Source organism: Nannospalax galili, unplaced genomic scaffold (genome assembly GCF_000622305.1).
Source record: "Nannospalax galili isolate Female #2095 unplaced genomic scaffold, S.galili_v1.0 scaffold1174, whole genome shotgun sequence".
NCBI lineage: Eukaryota > Metazoa > Chordata > Mammalia > Rodentia > Spalacidae > Nannospalax > Nannospalax galili.
This window is the reverse complement of record NW_008335361.1, coordinates 1-16047: the sequence shown is the minus strand read 5'-3', so window position 1 is coordinate 16047 and position 16047 is coordinate 1. Positions and strand designations below refer to the sequence as shown.

Genomic DNA, 16047 nt, shown 5'->3' with positions numbered 1-16047 from the left:
TTAGAGGCTAAATTCACCATGCCACCTCAGCTCTCCCCAGAACCTAGAGACCTGATTACACAGTTGCTGAGTTGTGAGCCCAGAAGGAGGCCCACAATTATCAAAGTTATGGGTCATCCATGTCTGAGCCATGGTAATGAGCCTTCTCCCACACTAGTTTGCACAACAGAACAACTCCCCAAATAAGTAGACCATTATATACTGGTGAATATGTACATCATAGGGTATAGTCCTCAAGAAATTATACTCTTTCAAACTACAAAAATATGATGATGTGATACCAACATACTTGATGTTGGAGCTAACTCCTTCCTGCTCCTAGTAAAATGAAATCATTTACTCTGTCCAAAGGGCTCCAAGTTCACTTTTCTTACCTTCACTTCTCCTTCATGTCTCTATCCAGGCTCCAGTCAAGAACTTCTGTGGCGTCTCTCCCTCCCCTCGTTGGCCACCGATCCACGAGAACAAAGGGAGCAGAAGCGACGAACAGGGTCAGGACGGCCAGTGAGCACTGACCAAAGAGAGCCCTTCCAGGGAGGCAGGTTCAGTGATACAGCTCCAGACTCAGTGAAACAGCTCCGTTTATTTAGTGGGATGTTAGGGAAAATATAGTGTGGAGGCAGCAGCCAATGATTCAACTGATAGGTGCTCATAGTATGCTTTATTTACATGTGGTAGCAGGATCCTATCATCCAACTATGGGGCAATGCCTAATTATCATATAGAAAAAACCTGGGAGTAGTTTTTACTCCAGGTAACTATGCCAAAGGTCATGTTCCAAATAAGGTCAGGCATCCCTGCTTGGCGGCACTTTCCAGGTAAGTCAGGCAGAGAGCAGGAGACCCCCACTGAGAAAGGGAGTCCTTCCATATAGCACCGAGCCCCTTAGAGCTATCCGGACATGGAGGACTACAACCCTAGCAACAGGGTCTCCCAACAAACTTCCCTTCCTCACTATACCTGGCAATTGTACAAATGAAACCACTGATGCACTTTCCGGTCCCTTAGATAAGCCCACAGGATGGGTACCCCAACTACCACACCCAACCACCCCATTAAGCAAGAAGCAGTAGGTCACCTAAATTCTCCAAGAGCAGTTAGGGCTACCTCTTCAGAGGGGGAATGATGAGAACTGTAACAAAAAAATGGCCAGGCAGTTTTAGGGGACAAGGACTTCAAAATCAGTTCTGGAAATGTCTGTGATCCTACAGCAGTTCTGTCCTTGCCCGAAGTCAAGAATTGCAGAAGGAGGGGCTGGAGAGATGGCTCAGTGGTTAAAAGCACTGGCAGCTCTTGCAGACGACCCAGGGTCAGTTCCCAGTTCCCACATGGAAATGCCCTCTTCTGCCCTCTGAGGGCATTGTATGACATGGGTGAATTTACATATATACAAGCAAAACACTCATATAATAAAATAATAATAAATTTAAAAAATTTTACAATGGGTTGGGGATTTAGCTCAGTGGTAGAGTGCTTGCCTAGCAAGCACAAGGCCCTGGGTTCAGTCCTCAGTTCAGAAAAAAAAATTTGTTTTTAAACAAAAAAGATACCTCCTTTTAAAAAAATGCAGACAGAGAATTCTGGCTCCCGGTTCCTTGTTACCTCTTCTAAAAGAGCACCTCTGCCTGGAAGCTATATGTGAGGACATGACTAAAATTGAGGCACCCCCTGGACACCTTCTAGGTGGGCCAACTTGATTGACACCTGCCCCTTCCCTCACCTCAATTTCTGCTTTAAAACCCCCCAAACTAGCAGCTCAATGAAACCCCATCTCCTGGGACTTGCTCCTGTTATTCAGGAGCTCTGCCTTCTGTCTAGCTCCCTATAATAAAACTTCTAAGTCTCACCCTTTGTGGTTCATGAATTTCATTCTTCCAAGTCCAGAGATTGAGAACTAAGTCACTAACTCAATGGAAGTTTTGTGTGACCATGAGTTTCCAGGGCCCTGACTCCTGAGTTAACACCCACCTGAGGCCAAGGTGAGGGAGGAATGCCTTTGTGGAATTCAGAGACACCCTCAAAGACAAGCCCACCCTTTCATTTCAGGACAATGTGAGATAATCAAAAAGAAAAAATCACTGTGATTGAAACTAAACAATGCAATCTGAAAGAAACAATGACCCACTGCAGGAGGTCCACAGTGAAGGAAGTGACCTAGATGACTGCGCCAACAGAGAGGTTCCCAGTGTGCTGTACAGGGATATGGATGCCTAAGCCACCACATAGACACCACTCAGGTTGCTGGATAGGGCCAATCCAGTACCCAGGGGCAGCCCTCTTGCTGCCCCTAGTATAGGACCCCAAGTGACTGCCTACATGATACACCCAGGTCAACTCCCAGGTCACGTCCCATTCCCAGGGGACTGCCCACACAAGGACCCCAGACCAGGCTGAGTCTTCAAGGAGTTACTAGAATATAGCCCCCAAGGGCAAACCCTTTACTAAAGGGACCTATCATAATGCTCAGAGAAGATTCGTTATCTAGGGGACCACACACAGGCAACTGCCTAATGAAGGGCCAGTACCCAAAATGCCTCCTTGCTTACCTCATGGCAGAACCAGAGCCCTGAGAGCTGTTCTCATGCTCGAAATAATAATAAGGCTGCTGACCTCACACTGCCCCTAGGATAGGCCCACAACCAAGAGGGTTGCCCACATCTGCCCTGAGGGCAGGCCACACCTAGGAGGCCAACTGCACATTGCCCCCAAGTGTAGGCCCAGTACTATTGGGGCCGTCTCTTTCTAAATTCAGGGCAGGTACAGTATCCTGGAAGCCACTGGCACACTGAACCCCATGTCAGGCCCAGTACCCTGGGGGCCACCTATACATTGCCCTCCAGTGTAGGCCCAGTACTCCATGACTGAGTGCATGTTACCTTCAGATTAGGCTTGGTCCCCATGTAGCCATGTACACACTGCCCCCAAGGGAAGGCCCATTATCCAGAGGATCAGATGCAGGCTGGACCAGTTAAAGTCCAGTCCCCAGAGGTATTCGCACATTTTTTCTCAGAGGCCCTGTGCCACATACTGACCTAAGTACCCACAGCGCTACTTGCATCCTGCAACCCATGCAGGTGTAGACCCAATAAGCAGGGGATGATCCATACTACAGTATGGCAGACTCAGTACCCAGGAGGCAGTCCGCATGCTGACCTGAAGAAAGGGACAGTACCCAGGGGACCACATACAGGCTGACCCCAGTTCAGGCCCATAGGCACACTGCCCCCAGGATGGGACCACTTCGAAGAACGTCTCCCCCGCTGGCAAAGAAGACCGACCCATGAGAACTGAGGAGCTCAGTATCCCCAGCCTCACTGTAGTCTTCCTTTATCCTTCATCCCAACTTACAGGATCCCATTCTCTTCCACTCAGTGTTCTCACTTTAACAGTAGCTTCCTACAAGGCTGGAACTTCAACTTCTATTCAGATTCTACATTCTAATGAGATTCTGCATTTGGTTTTCAGCAATCTCAGCTTTCCAGCTACAGGAAACAAGGTTCTCCACCAAGTCTCCTTACAAGCTTTCAGGCCTTTCATGCAGCACATGAGCTGGGAATTCAAATCCCCAAATTTGTCTTTTTATTGCACCACACTGCTCAGCAACATGAGGATTAAACAGCCACCTTTGTCACATATTTGTTAAATTTCCAAATATGATTACAAGTACCACAGTCACCAGGAAGCCTACCACTTACTGAAAGCCTCCCACCATGCACAATGCTAAATAACTTACTAAGAGGCCTCACAACAACCCTCTGAGCACCCAGGAACATGTGGGGTCCTCAGAATATGTGTGTCTTGTCTGTGTCCCACAAATCCCAACTGTCCTGCCTGGAATTCAACAGGACCCAGCAGGATCCTCCTGGGGCAGAGCTTCCCATGATCTGATTACATCAATGACAGGTAGCCTGGGTGCCCATGGGTCTCCTCTGGATGACAAAGGCCCAGGCATCCTTCCCACTAACTGTATGACCTAGTCTTAAGGAGTACATGGACCTCCCGACACTGAAGCCAGTAAAACTTGCTCTACATCTGCCCTGAGCCTTTATATTGAGGAAGCTCCCAACTTCGTCACAACTTCCCAAGAGGTAACTAAGGCATATACATTATTCTTAGTCTAAGATCAGCAAGTGTTAAGAAGCAAAACCCAGCTTCAAACTGAGGTGGCCAGCTACAAGCACCTACTCCTAACCATGGACTGGGCAGAAAGTAGAGTCTGGCCAGTATCAGACCTCTGGCCACACACTTCTTTCCTTTGCTGGCGTTGAGCTTAACATGGACCTTGATCAGTAACTCAGTTAATAACCCATGCCGGGCTCCTATTTCAGCTACAGAAGGCACCTGACAATTCTCCTCTGGAACTGCAGTATAAATGGCTTTCCTGTGGGAGAGATGTCTACTCATAGCAAGGGGCATCTATGAGGACTCTTAATGAGGACTCAGAACACCGGGGGGTTATAATTTAGGTTATCAGAGGCAAGTGATTCTACTTCTTGATTTTTTACTTCAGCTTCCTCTGTGTGTGGTTAGGGGGTGAAAAAAAAAAAACTGTCCCCAGGCTTTGCTCACAAGTCTCACTTCGCTTCCTCCTCCCCCTTCAAATGATCACAGCTTGGAAACGTCTATACTTTTATAAAGGAAGTGGTTGCTTTTGTGGCCCAAAGATCTGGAGATGAAGTGCTTCTGATGAAATGATTGAGCAAGAAACCACGTCCCCTCCCCCAGGCAGGCTGTTACACCCCACTCTGGGGACTGTTTCCAGGACAGTTCCACTCCACTCGCCTTAGCCCACCACATGCAGCCCTTCTTCGCCCAGGCAACCATGCGGCTGGTGGTACTGCTTGCCCTCTGCTGCTTGGCTTCCAGTATCCATGGGGCAGACTCCACAGGTAAGAGAAGGATCATCTGACCTCTTCCCAAGGTGGGGTCCCACACTGCCCTGGGGTAGTATCTGCCTGGCTTCCTCCCAGTTCTGTGTCTTTCCCAGGATACTCTCCTGACTTGGTGGCCTGGGACAAGCCCTGGGCAAGGAGCACTGGATCCTGGTGCGGCCGCTTCTAGGCAGAGTAAGCATCAGAGATTAAGCATGGCAGCAGCCACAGGAACAGTGAGAGCAGCTTCTGTTCCCTGCTGTGCTGGGATCCATCAGAGGAACAGATGGAGACAGAGGCAATATGTGCCCATAGTCCAGCAGCCTCTATCTGATGGTTTTTCCTTCCTGCTTACTGTGAGCTGCTGTCCTATGACTTGACTTCAGGGACCCCAGTGATCAGAAGACACTCTCATCCATCCTGCAGTCAGCATGCTGGTGGACAGTGAGGGGTAGAGGGCTGACTGTGATTGGGAAGCTGAGGTATAGCCAGGTTAGCTGACTTGATTATATATATATATATATATGTCTGTGTGTGTGTATATTTTATGTACATACATATATATTCTACAAACATGAATACCTATGTCCTTCCCAGCAAGCAGATTCAGCCCAAAAGATGGAGACTTAGAGGGCCCTGTCTCTGTTCAACAAGAAAGCTGGTAACAGGCCATCCTTCACCAGGCAGAAACAGCACCTAGGCATAAGATGGCTTTTGCCATTCTTCCTCCATGGAGCAGGCTGGGTCTGGCTGCTAATGACAAGACAAAGTATTCAGGGAATCACAAAAGAAACCAGGGTCATGGAGTACCCCTTCATAGCAAATCAGGTGCCAAGAAGTCAGTGGCATTGCAGGTGGGAGAGCATAGCCTCAAAATCCAAGACCTGATGTAGTGTGGATACTGTGACTTGGGGACCACGGAGACAGACAAGGAGTGGGAGGGCAGTTTCTGCTCTCAGAGACAGAGACAAGCCACAGCAGCTGAGGGGGTGGTCAGCAAATAGTGGTTAACAGCATTGGGAAAACAGGGGAGATAACACCGAGCTTAGGTGAAGCCCCAGAACCTGCCTCCCCTGCTTAGTGCTTGCCAACAGGCCAACCCTTCCTGGCATCCCTCCTGTTCTCTTGCCCTGGTGCCCAGGGAGAAGCTTGGGACAGAAGCTGGGTGTTCATGTCACACAGCCGTCTTAGCCTAGGTAAGAAGTCTTCAGGAGACAGCATTTGGCACTAGTTATCTTACTTGACCTGGGGGTATTCATACTGGTTTGCAGGTGCTCTGTTTGCCTCCTCTGGGGCCTAAGCTAAGCCAGTAGCTACATCCACAGTGTGATAAGGGCATATCTGGGGCAGTCTTTGAGAGACACTGGAGGACTGTCAGCTCCCCATCAGTAACAGTACTATCTTCTGATTGATGTGTGAGACTAGACGTAGGTACCCTCCCTCATCGACCACCAGGCCTCCTACACACAGAAGATCCTCTAGGCCACTTGGATCACCCCCTCAGAACTCTCTGCCCCTAGACCTAAATGAGCACCCAGAGTCTACCCTCACAAACCAGGACCTGGGGACACCACAGGCCCCTTCCTACCTGTGGATCCTGCAACCTCCCTCAGCCTGCCCTGTCACCTTTGAAATGCCCAGTCACTGCCCTGACCTGAGAGTCTTAGTGAAGGGTGGCTCAGTGATGACACTCACCAAGTGCTTGGGGAGCTGGGGTGCACTTGACAGTACCTGCCCCTTGCTTGCAAGCCTGTGGTCAGGTCCTTCCTCTGCTGTGCTAGTGAACCCCACCTCTACCCAGTGAGCTGCTATCCTTCCTGATGCTTCCAGTGAGGGCCTCAGCTGCAACATGGGGTACTCACAGGCCCCTCTCAAGGCTCAAAGAGTTGAGAACCTGGGCCTCAATGAGCATCTATACCCCCCCTACTTCTTGTGAGATTCTGGAGCCTTCTGTGGACACAAGGCAAGGGTAACAGGAATGCTGAACATACCTGCTCTGGGTATATGGCTTTACTCTGTGCCCAGGAGCAAAATTGCCCAGACCCACACGCAGAGCCCAGGGCAGTGTCCCCACCCTTCACAACCTAGGAATTGACATAGTCGTTGTCTCTGCCCTTTTGCTGTTGGTAAGAATGAAAAACCTTTCTCAATGTGTCATCTCTTCCAGGAAACTCCCCTACTGTTGGCCACCCTCTCTGCCTTCCCCAGTCTCTCTCCAGTAGAACTTGCAGCAGCTTGCCTGCCTCAGCAGGGAATATGTAGTCATGCAGTCACCTGCTCCCCACTGCAGCAAGAGCTAGGAACATGGCCCATGGCCTAGGTGTGAGGGATTCCCACTGAGGGCTCTGGAAATTGGTACAGGCAGGATCTGGGCCTGAGAGGCCCATGGCCCAGCCTGTATTCCAAGGTTTCCAATGGGGGGGATCTGTCCCAGAAACCCTTCCTATGGCCATTGTGAATCAGTTATGGTGCTGGACAATAATTGCCTCATGCAAACTGCCTCATTTATTCTCACCCTGAGAGATCAGTGCCATCACGGTCCTCATTACAGATCGGACACTGAGGCTCAGAAAAGCCAAGCTGCTTGCAACCAAGCCAGTACAGCCAATGAGAAGCAGAGCTGAGATTCTATACTGGGTGTGTCCCAGTGGGTAAATCCTGGGAAATACCAGCACCTATGCATACCAGGGGATATAAGTTCCCTCAGAAAGACAGGTCCAGAGGCTGGAGAGATGGCTCAGCAGTTAAGAGCACTGGCTGCTTTTTCAGAGAACTGGGGTTCAGTTCTCTGGGGTTCAGTTCCCAGGACCCACATAGGGGCTAACAATCATCTATAACTCCAGTTCCAAGGGGTCAAATACCCTCTTCTGGCCTCCACAGGCATTGTACACATGTGGTGCACTTACATACATGCAGGCAAAATACATACATAAACTAAATGTGAATTTTAAAAGGCTGGCTCCTCGTGACATATTCCTCACCACTTAGGGCCTCAAAGCATAGGTGGGTGTGAGCCATGGGACTCATAACAAAGACCCAGACTCAGGGAATTTTGTCACTTTCATTGGGCCTCAATGACCATCTACACAGTCATGTGGATGTGGGGAAGGTACCTTGTTCCCAGAGGGACCCCAGGATCTACAGTTGACATAATACAGCCACACTGGCCAGCACCTGCCTCTCAAGACTGTCCATCTCTAGATAGTCCCTAGCACACCAATCTGATAAACTTTCAATCTAAAAGCCCCTCTATCCCATCCCCCACAAACCTTGGACTTTTTATTTTTATTGCTTTTAAATTTTTACTACATTCATTTATGTGTATCATGCACATGAACACATGTGGGCAACCATGTGCCTGTGGAAGTCTGCAAATGACTGGTGGGAGTAGGTTCTCTCCTTGCACCATGTGGGTCCTAGGAATCAAATGCTTGTGATCAGGCTTGGCAGCAAGTGCCTTTACCCACTGCGCCATCTTACCAACCCTGACCTTTTATTTTCATATGCAACTCATCCATGGCCATTCAGGAAAAAAAATATGGAGAATCCCAAATTCAAGACAGAAGAACCACAAGCCACTTTGTGCTCTAGGGAGCCATGTGGCTCATTGAGGCTTCTATTTTCCAGGTAATGAAGTCCAGAGCCTGAAACCTGAATGGTTAAATGCATGCATCTGTCCAGACCATGCCTACCTCCACACGTGCTCACTTTACTTCAGCCACTTCTCTTGAAACCCTGGGAGCTGATGCTCTGTCCGTGTCCCTTATCCAGGGCCCTCTGGTCTCCTCATGCAGATGGCACTGCCTACCAACCCAGCTTCCCTAGTCAAGGTTCCCTTCCCCCACTTACCTGCCATACTTAGCTTGCTGTTACAGTTAACTTAGCTTGTTAAGGTTTTGATCTTGCTTATTGCAGAATCTCAAGTGCCTGCATCCTGTTCCCAGAGCTGGCAGGTAAAGGAGGGTTCAAGCAGATGCTGGGCAGCACCATGTGTGCTGTGAATAAGCTGAGCTGGAAAGACTCAGGGTCTCCAGGGGGGTGGACTAAAATAGGGTCACTGGGGTTTCTCAGGGTCAGCCAGCCCCATGCCTCTGGGAACAAAGGAGCATGGGCTTCCAAGAAGGGAAGTTGGGGAGTTCCACCTGGCTCTGACACAGACACCCCTCACACTGCTCCCCTGTTCTTTTTACACACAAATATGAAATCCCTGGTATAAGGAATAAAAGTACAAGGTAGAAATCAGCCTGACCACCCTCTCGTACCATGTCGTATAAGGCTCTGACAAGGGTGCAAGAGTGCAGGAAGGACACCGAGAGAAAGACAGTCAGCCTTGAGGGCCAGACTGGGCTGAATTCTAACAGACCATTTCCTGTCTGCTATCTTGCTGCCTGGGGCCACGTGTTAAAAATAAGCCTGGGTTCTGAAAAAAACGTCATGAAGGCAGGGACTAGGGGACAGGGACTGTACCATTGTACAGCTCTGGCACCTGCCCTCAACTTCAAGTATAGAGCATCACAGGGATGCACAGCATGGTGGTAGTTTGGACAGGTGATGGGCACACAGGTGAAGGTGACGAAACGGCTAGGGCAATGTGACCAGGAGAACTGAGCACCACTCCAGGCGGAGGCATGATCCACAGACCAAGCGCCCTACAGACATCAATGTTTCTGTCTGGTTCTTTTCTTTCTTTCAGAGTTTTGTTCCCAACATGTGAAACCAGGATTTCCCAAAACAATAAAGACCAATAACCCAGAAGTGCTCAAAGCAGCCAGATACAGTGTGGAAAAGTTCAACAACTGCACAAACGATATCTTCTTGTTCAAGGAATCCCATGTCAGCAGAGCCTTGGTGCAGGTACAGGGTTACAACTAGTGGCTAGCACCTCAGAACTTCCCTGAAAAGCTAAGCCACAACATCCATTACCGACAACACAGGGCCAGAGGGAGGAGGACAACAGCCAAGGCCAGTGTCACCCAGAGGCGAGCATGGCAGCTGGAACTTTGCTTAATCAAACCACCTCTGGTCAGAGCCCAGCAGTTGGAATAAGAAGATGCAGGGAAGGAATGAGGATCCTGGAGTGCTGTGCTTAGGTTAGCAGCCCTACAGAGGGGCTACCACACCACAGCACCAATCAGAGCTGCCCCACCAGGGTGCAGGGTCTGGGTCATCCCCTGGTTTTGTCCCTCACCTGCAGTCCACAAAGCCACTTCACTATTCACTGGGTCTACTCATCCTATGCTAGACCCGAGTCAACTCCCTTCTCTGACTCACAAACCCACTCTACCTCCATCCCTCTTCCTAGTGACTGACTGTATCCACTCAGCACTCTCATTCCCAGGGTACCCTACTGGGCACAGCCAGCCTCACTCATCCCTGTAGCCCAAGAGCACATTAACATGGATGGCAGGAGGGGAATACTGGGCAATCTCTCATTTGCTGAACCTAGGGACACTGTGCAGTACTCTGTGAACAAGGGAAGCTGACTTTGGAAGCCACACACATACTGTGCACTAGGGCCTAGAGGGGAATAGCTCTAGAGGCTCTGGGGGTGATAGATTTACAGCATTTGTGTTTGTTCAGAGTCAGGGTGGCTTCTATAGTCTTCTGCAAACTCTAAGAATGGCATGTTCTTCTATTAGGAAGAATGCTATAGGGACAGTCTAGTGTATGGCACTATCAGTACTCCAAGGTCCAACCTCAGGCAATCAGGGACATCTCTGGCCCTGAGTGCTTGAGGTCCCCCTGTGAGTGGGATGGGACATTATCCTTCCGTACCCTCGTGACAGACTATTTTACATGGTATTTGGTAAGACTGAGACTAAACGTTGGGGGACTTTCCCCCAACAAAAAGACCACAAACAAGGAACGAGAACTAAGTCATTGCCATGTCCAAGTGGATAAGGGCTATTCTGAAACTCAAATCACAGTTCTCAGGAGAGCAGAGAAGCCAGGCGGTACCACGTATGCCACTAAGCAACTTAGAAGCCAGCAGACCTGGCATCCATTTAGACACTACTGAAGGTTACTGGGAGCTGGCAGTTAAAGAGAAAGGGGACAGGACTTTGTCTGTGTCCTGAGGCAACCCTACTCCATCATCCCTCCTGAACACCAAGTGTGGGGCAGAACACAGTCACCTAAGATGGGACATAAAGCACTGCCATCAGGAAAGGGAGAGGGATGGCTGAAGTCTGGACCTGCTTCATCCACATCAGGTCTTCTGACAAGTCCTGAGCTTTCATCCCTCCCACCCAGTTCCTTAGTGCCCTCCCCACCTGCCATAAAGCAGTCCTTGCCAGGGGAGGGAGCCGAGACCCTCTGTGTCCTATGCCAAGTAATTCAATCTTGGGCCTTTGGTTTCTTCAGGTGGTGAAAGGCCTGAAATACATGCTAGAGGTGGAAATTGGCAGAACCACATGCAGGAAGACTATGCACCCCCACCTGGACAACTGTGACCTCCAGACCAACCCTGCTTTGAAGCAGGTATGGTAAAAGAGTCTGTCTGCTGAGGCGTGGCCCTCCCCATCACCCATCTCCTCCAGGGGCTGCAATCCTTCACTCACAGCACACTTCCAAACCCTATTTCCAAGGAAATCGCATCTCCCAGTGTTTCCTCACTGCTGAACACAGGACAGCAGAGTCTTTCTCAGGGACACAGGGTGAAAGGAGGTAACCTCCCACCCCTCACATGACCTATATCTCTTGACCTTGTTCTGGGGCCTCTTAGGAGAGGAATGCTCTGAATTTGGCATGGAGAGATTATAGCAAGGAAAGCTTTCAAACAAAATCAAGTAAAATCAATCAAATCAAAGTAAATGACATAACTACATAGGACATACCATGTGTAGTATATATGATTTCTCTGCGGAAACAAAGCAAAAGCAATGTGGAAAATTTAACAATTCCTAAATACAGGGGAAAAGTATGTAGTCGTGAATCACTCCAACATTTCAGTTGGTTTAAAAGTTTCTAAAGTAAGAACTGGTGGTGGGTAGTGAGAGACCGTTTGTTTACATAGCATATCCCTCAGCACAGAATACAAACACACACACACACACACACACACACACACACACATGCATAGCTCCCAGTTGCCTGGCATACCCCAGGAACACTGTAAGAGCTGTCCTAAGTGAGCAGGGTCTCTGTGGCAGTTGGGGGTCCTCAACTGGTCCTCAACAGGTGGGCTGTTTCTGTTTCAGATTCTGCACTGCTACTCCGAGGTCTGGGTCATCCCTTGGCTCCACAGTTTCCAGGTGCCTGTTCTCTGCTGCCACTGACTTCTGCCTCTTCAGCAAGACCATGGTTGTGATAAATACACAACACATGCTCCCCCTGACCTTCCACACCAGCCTGGACATTTCAGACCCTGTGCCCTCTTACCATTGAACAGATGAAGTGCCAGAGGGCCCTTAGGGTGGCTAGTATGGGAGAGTACAGTGTCTCTGGGACAGATTAACTGTATTAGATCACATTTTCTTCTAAAATTAATTTTCCTGATGCTATGCACCTAGGTTCAGGGCTGGGCATAGGGATAGAGTCCCCTGGTAGCATTACTAGAATTGGGGGTGGGGGGAGAACTGGGCAGAGTAGAAGCAATCGACCTGAGAAGAGTGTGTGGGAGGCTCCCCCACACCCAACTCCATGAGCACACTCTGTCTCCATCTCTTTGTCTGCAATTAGCACCAGACCCAAGTGTGCTGTTGATAAGGATGGGTAATCATAAATAAAGAGTGGATCATCTCAAGCAACGTGGTGTGTCTTACCCTTTGCAGGGAGTCAGGAAAGTAAGGAAAGCCTTGCAAGAGTCCCCCTCTGAGTAGTCCGTGACATTAGTCATCTATTTCCATAAAGCATTAGGCTGTGTGATGATAAGCTGCAAGCATAAGTGTACTGAAGACGTAAGCAACTGGCCCAGGCCTCGTCATCAACAGGCAGGGCAACAGCACCCACGGAGACAGGAGAACTTCCAGGCACATTTCTTAAGAAACAGGGCTCCCACCTAAATTCTAGCTGCCATAGAAGCTAATAGTTTGGAAGCGCTGACCACAGGCCAGGAGGGCAGATGAAGGGACCACACCCCAGAAAGCCCTCCACTGGAAGGAACTCAGATGAAGGGGCTGGGCTAGGGACACACAGGGTTTGGAAGAGGGCAGAAGCATCCAAGAGCTGCAGGGCACTGGGACCCAGGGACAGACAGCACTGGAGCTTAAGCTGGAAAAATGACAGGGATAGAGAAGAGGGGGAACCTAGAGTAGGCTGGCAGCTAGGTCTCAGAGCCTTCATTCTGAGGGAAGGTGAACTTGGCTCAGTGCCAAGGAACCCCAGAGCAGAGGGGTCAGGGCTTCCTCTCCAGGCCTTCCTCAAACCAGGACTGGAGAGCAGGGCCCTCACTATAGAAAGATGGGAACACTACAGACTTGATAAGGAACAGGAAAGAAAATCTGCATGGCAGTATAACTGCTGTCAACCTCATTACAGAGACACTTGCCTTCACTTCCTTCAGTTAGCAAAATTCCAAACTCCCCTTTATTTTTGTCTTGACTACCTCGTGGCTATTTAATTCAGGGACGGTGATAGCATCAATGCCACAAGGTATTTATGTTTACCTCACTTGGGAAATCCTGGACCACTAAAGACAATTCTTTCATAAAGGCCCTTGATCCCACATCCAACCAGATGGGGAATCAGAGCTCCAAAGCCAGAGAAGACACAGCTGAGTGAAGACATGACATCCAGAATAAAGCAGCAGGTGAAGGGCCCATGTTCTAGTTCCCATATAGTACCAACTAAGCACATCAACGTCTGGCCTACCTGCTTCCCCTTAACCATCTAGATCCTGACAGAGCCCCACTCAGTCCTCTAGAGCTTTCTCTGGTAATACCACTGCCACATGCTCCTCACCAGCTATGCGGCACCAGTGCCATAATCATGAGCTTCAAACATCGGCTCAGTTTAGTGACCCTTGTGGGTGGCAGGTGAGCTGAACTTCAATTAGTGCTCCATAAAACATCACTCTCACCACTGCCCCTGGGTACTCTTTACACCATTGTTGCCCAGGCCACCCTAGGCCTTCCACATCCTAGAAGACTCCACTATGCCACCAAAGTGAGGGCCAGAGCCCCAGAGACTTGCAAGCTGTGGCAGCAACTTCCCAAAAGGCCCTGGGAAGTCCACCTGTTTCCTGTCAAGTCTCACAGAACACCACTAAGTCATGGCACCAAGATCTCCAGCTCAGTCACGCACTGACTGTGACACTGGGCAGTCATTCATTTTGGAGCTTCAGTTCATCCTTGCATCATTATCAGTCAGTGTATGGAAGCTGGACCTGATGTACATAGTTCTAGCTACTCAGGGGCTGAGGCAGAAGAATGGCTCAGGAATCTGAAGCCAGCCTGCAAAAGAGCAACATAGTCTTGAATGAATGCAGGAGTCGGTACACATGAAAAACTTTCAAAACTATAACCACTCTGTAAGAATATAATAAAAATTCCAAAAGGGATTTCAAGCCTATGTATGGTAGGAACTGGATAGTTTTGTAAGAGTACTGAGGCATAACCTGATTGATTTTAAAAGCATATTAATAATTCTTATTAGAACAGATTCCTTTTATGTTTGCAGCAAAGGCATGCCACATACTCAAACCTCATCAGACAACTATCTTTTGCACCTCACCATGCCAAATCACCAGATAAAGACAGGAAGCAACACTTGGGGACAGAAAAGCAACAGCTGGGTCAAAATCAAGACTCTTTTGATAAAAATCGACTTGACAGCTTTTCACCACTGAGAATTTAGCCCTAAAGGCAAAGCTCTCTCTTCTCAATCAACTGAGAGTCAACTTATAGGCCCAACACATTTAAAGAGTTTTTATGGAATGATTAGCTATTACCTTACTATTGCATGCGTAATGTATAAGGCACATCATTGACTATTTAAAATTATTTAACTATTCAATTTTCTTTCCAATAAAGTTACATAAACAATATTGACAGTTCATCATCTGATGAAACAGAGGTTGCATCCACTGGCCTGAAGCCCATCTTGCCACAAATTAACTGTTGCTTTATTTCTACAAAACCAGTTCCAAGGAGGTGACACAAGATTAGGAAAGACAATTCCTCATCAATCTCCAGTTACTTCTCCAACTGAATCTGAGCAGAATGTGGGGGAGGGGCTGGGCCAGCCAATGGACACCACAGATGGCTCCCATTTACCTCAGTTACTGAGGCTTTTTCAATTTTTACATCATTACCTGTTTAAATTATTGTCTGTCAAGTTATTTCAAATGCTTCCAGAAATACCACCTCTTAAGCATTCTCACAGCCAAGAAGGAAAGAAACAGGTGCCAACAGCATAGGCTGCAAACAGATGAAAAGTTTAACTTACCTAGGATGAATCAACACTGGGAACTGGGAAGTGCCTGCTGAGAACCACTGGTGTCCCAAGTGGTCCCCTAGATTCACTTCTAAGCGAATCAGACGGCTACCTGGCTGTAGAACAACATCCTTACCAAAACAATCTTCTGGGCTGGAGAGATAGCTCAGCAATTAAGAACACTGTCTGCCCTTGCAGAAGGCCTGGGTTCAAATTCCAGCACCCACAGGGTGACTAACACCATCCATAACTCCAGTTCCAGGAGATCCAACACCCGCTTCTGGCCTCCCGGGGCACTGCATGACACATATGCACTTACATACATGCAAGCATAACACTCATACACATAAAATAAAAATAAAATAAATCATCTTCATATCAACAGTTAAATAATTAAAGCAGAGAAGTAAAATAATTAAGGTAGGCACTGGAGTGATGGCTCAGCAGTTCAGAGCACTGGCAAGAGGACTCAGGTTTTGTTCCCAGCACCCACATGGTGGCTAACAACCATCCATAACTCCAGCTCCAGGGGATCCAACACCCTCTTCTGTCCTCCTTGGGCACTGTACACATTGGCAAGTGTACGTGTGGTACACTTACATACGTGCAGGCGAACACTCATACATGTAAAAGGTAGAACAGAAACTCCCAGGCCGCTCTGGCAGAAAAGTAGGTTTAATATATTGTTTATTATTACCAAAATTAAGACAGTGTGTTGACAAGGTTGCCACGAAATAAGCTCCTTTGCTCCCTCTAGGATTCTGGGCTGACAGGCTTTTTTCTGAATCAGTTTGAATATATC

General features: G+C 48.6%; 1 protein-coding gene across 2 annotated transcripts; it reads left to right on the top strand.

The window, feature by feature from the left end:
* Positions 1–436: 436 nt before the first annotated feature.
* Positions 437–12615, top strand: Cst7 (cystatin F). Of its 2 annotated transcripts, none has more exons than XM_017797370.2 (5): positions 437–491; positions 4612–4889; positions 9565–9725; positions 11235–11351; positions 12071–12615. In XM_017797370.2, the coding sequence occupies exons 2-5, from the start codon at positions 4796–4798 to the stop codon at positions 12146–12148; spliced, it is 450 nt and encodes a 149-aa protein (XP_017652859.1). In that variant the 5' UTR covers positions 437–491; positions 4612–4795; the 3' UTR covers positions 12149–12615. The 2 variants fall into 2 exon arrangements, with proteins under 2 accessions (XP_017652859.1, XP_008828239.1); XM_008830017.3 differs by lacking the exon at positions 437–491 and adding an exon at positions 1480–4088.
* The last annotated feature ends 3432 nt before the right edge of the window (positions 12616–16047 follow it).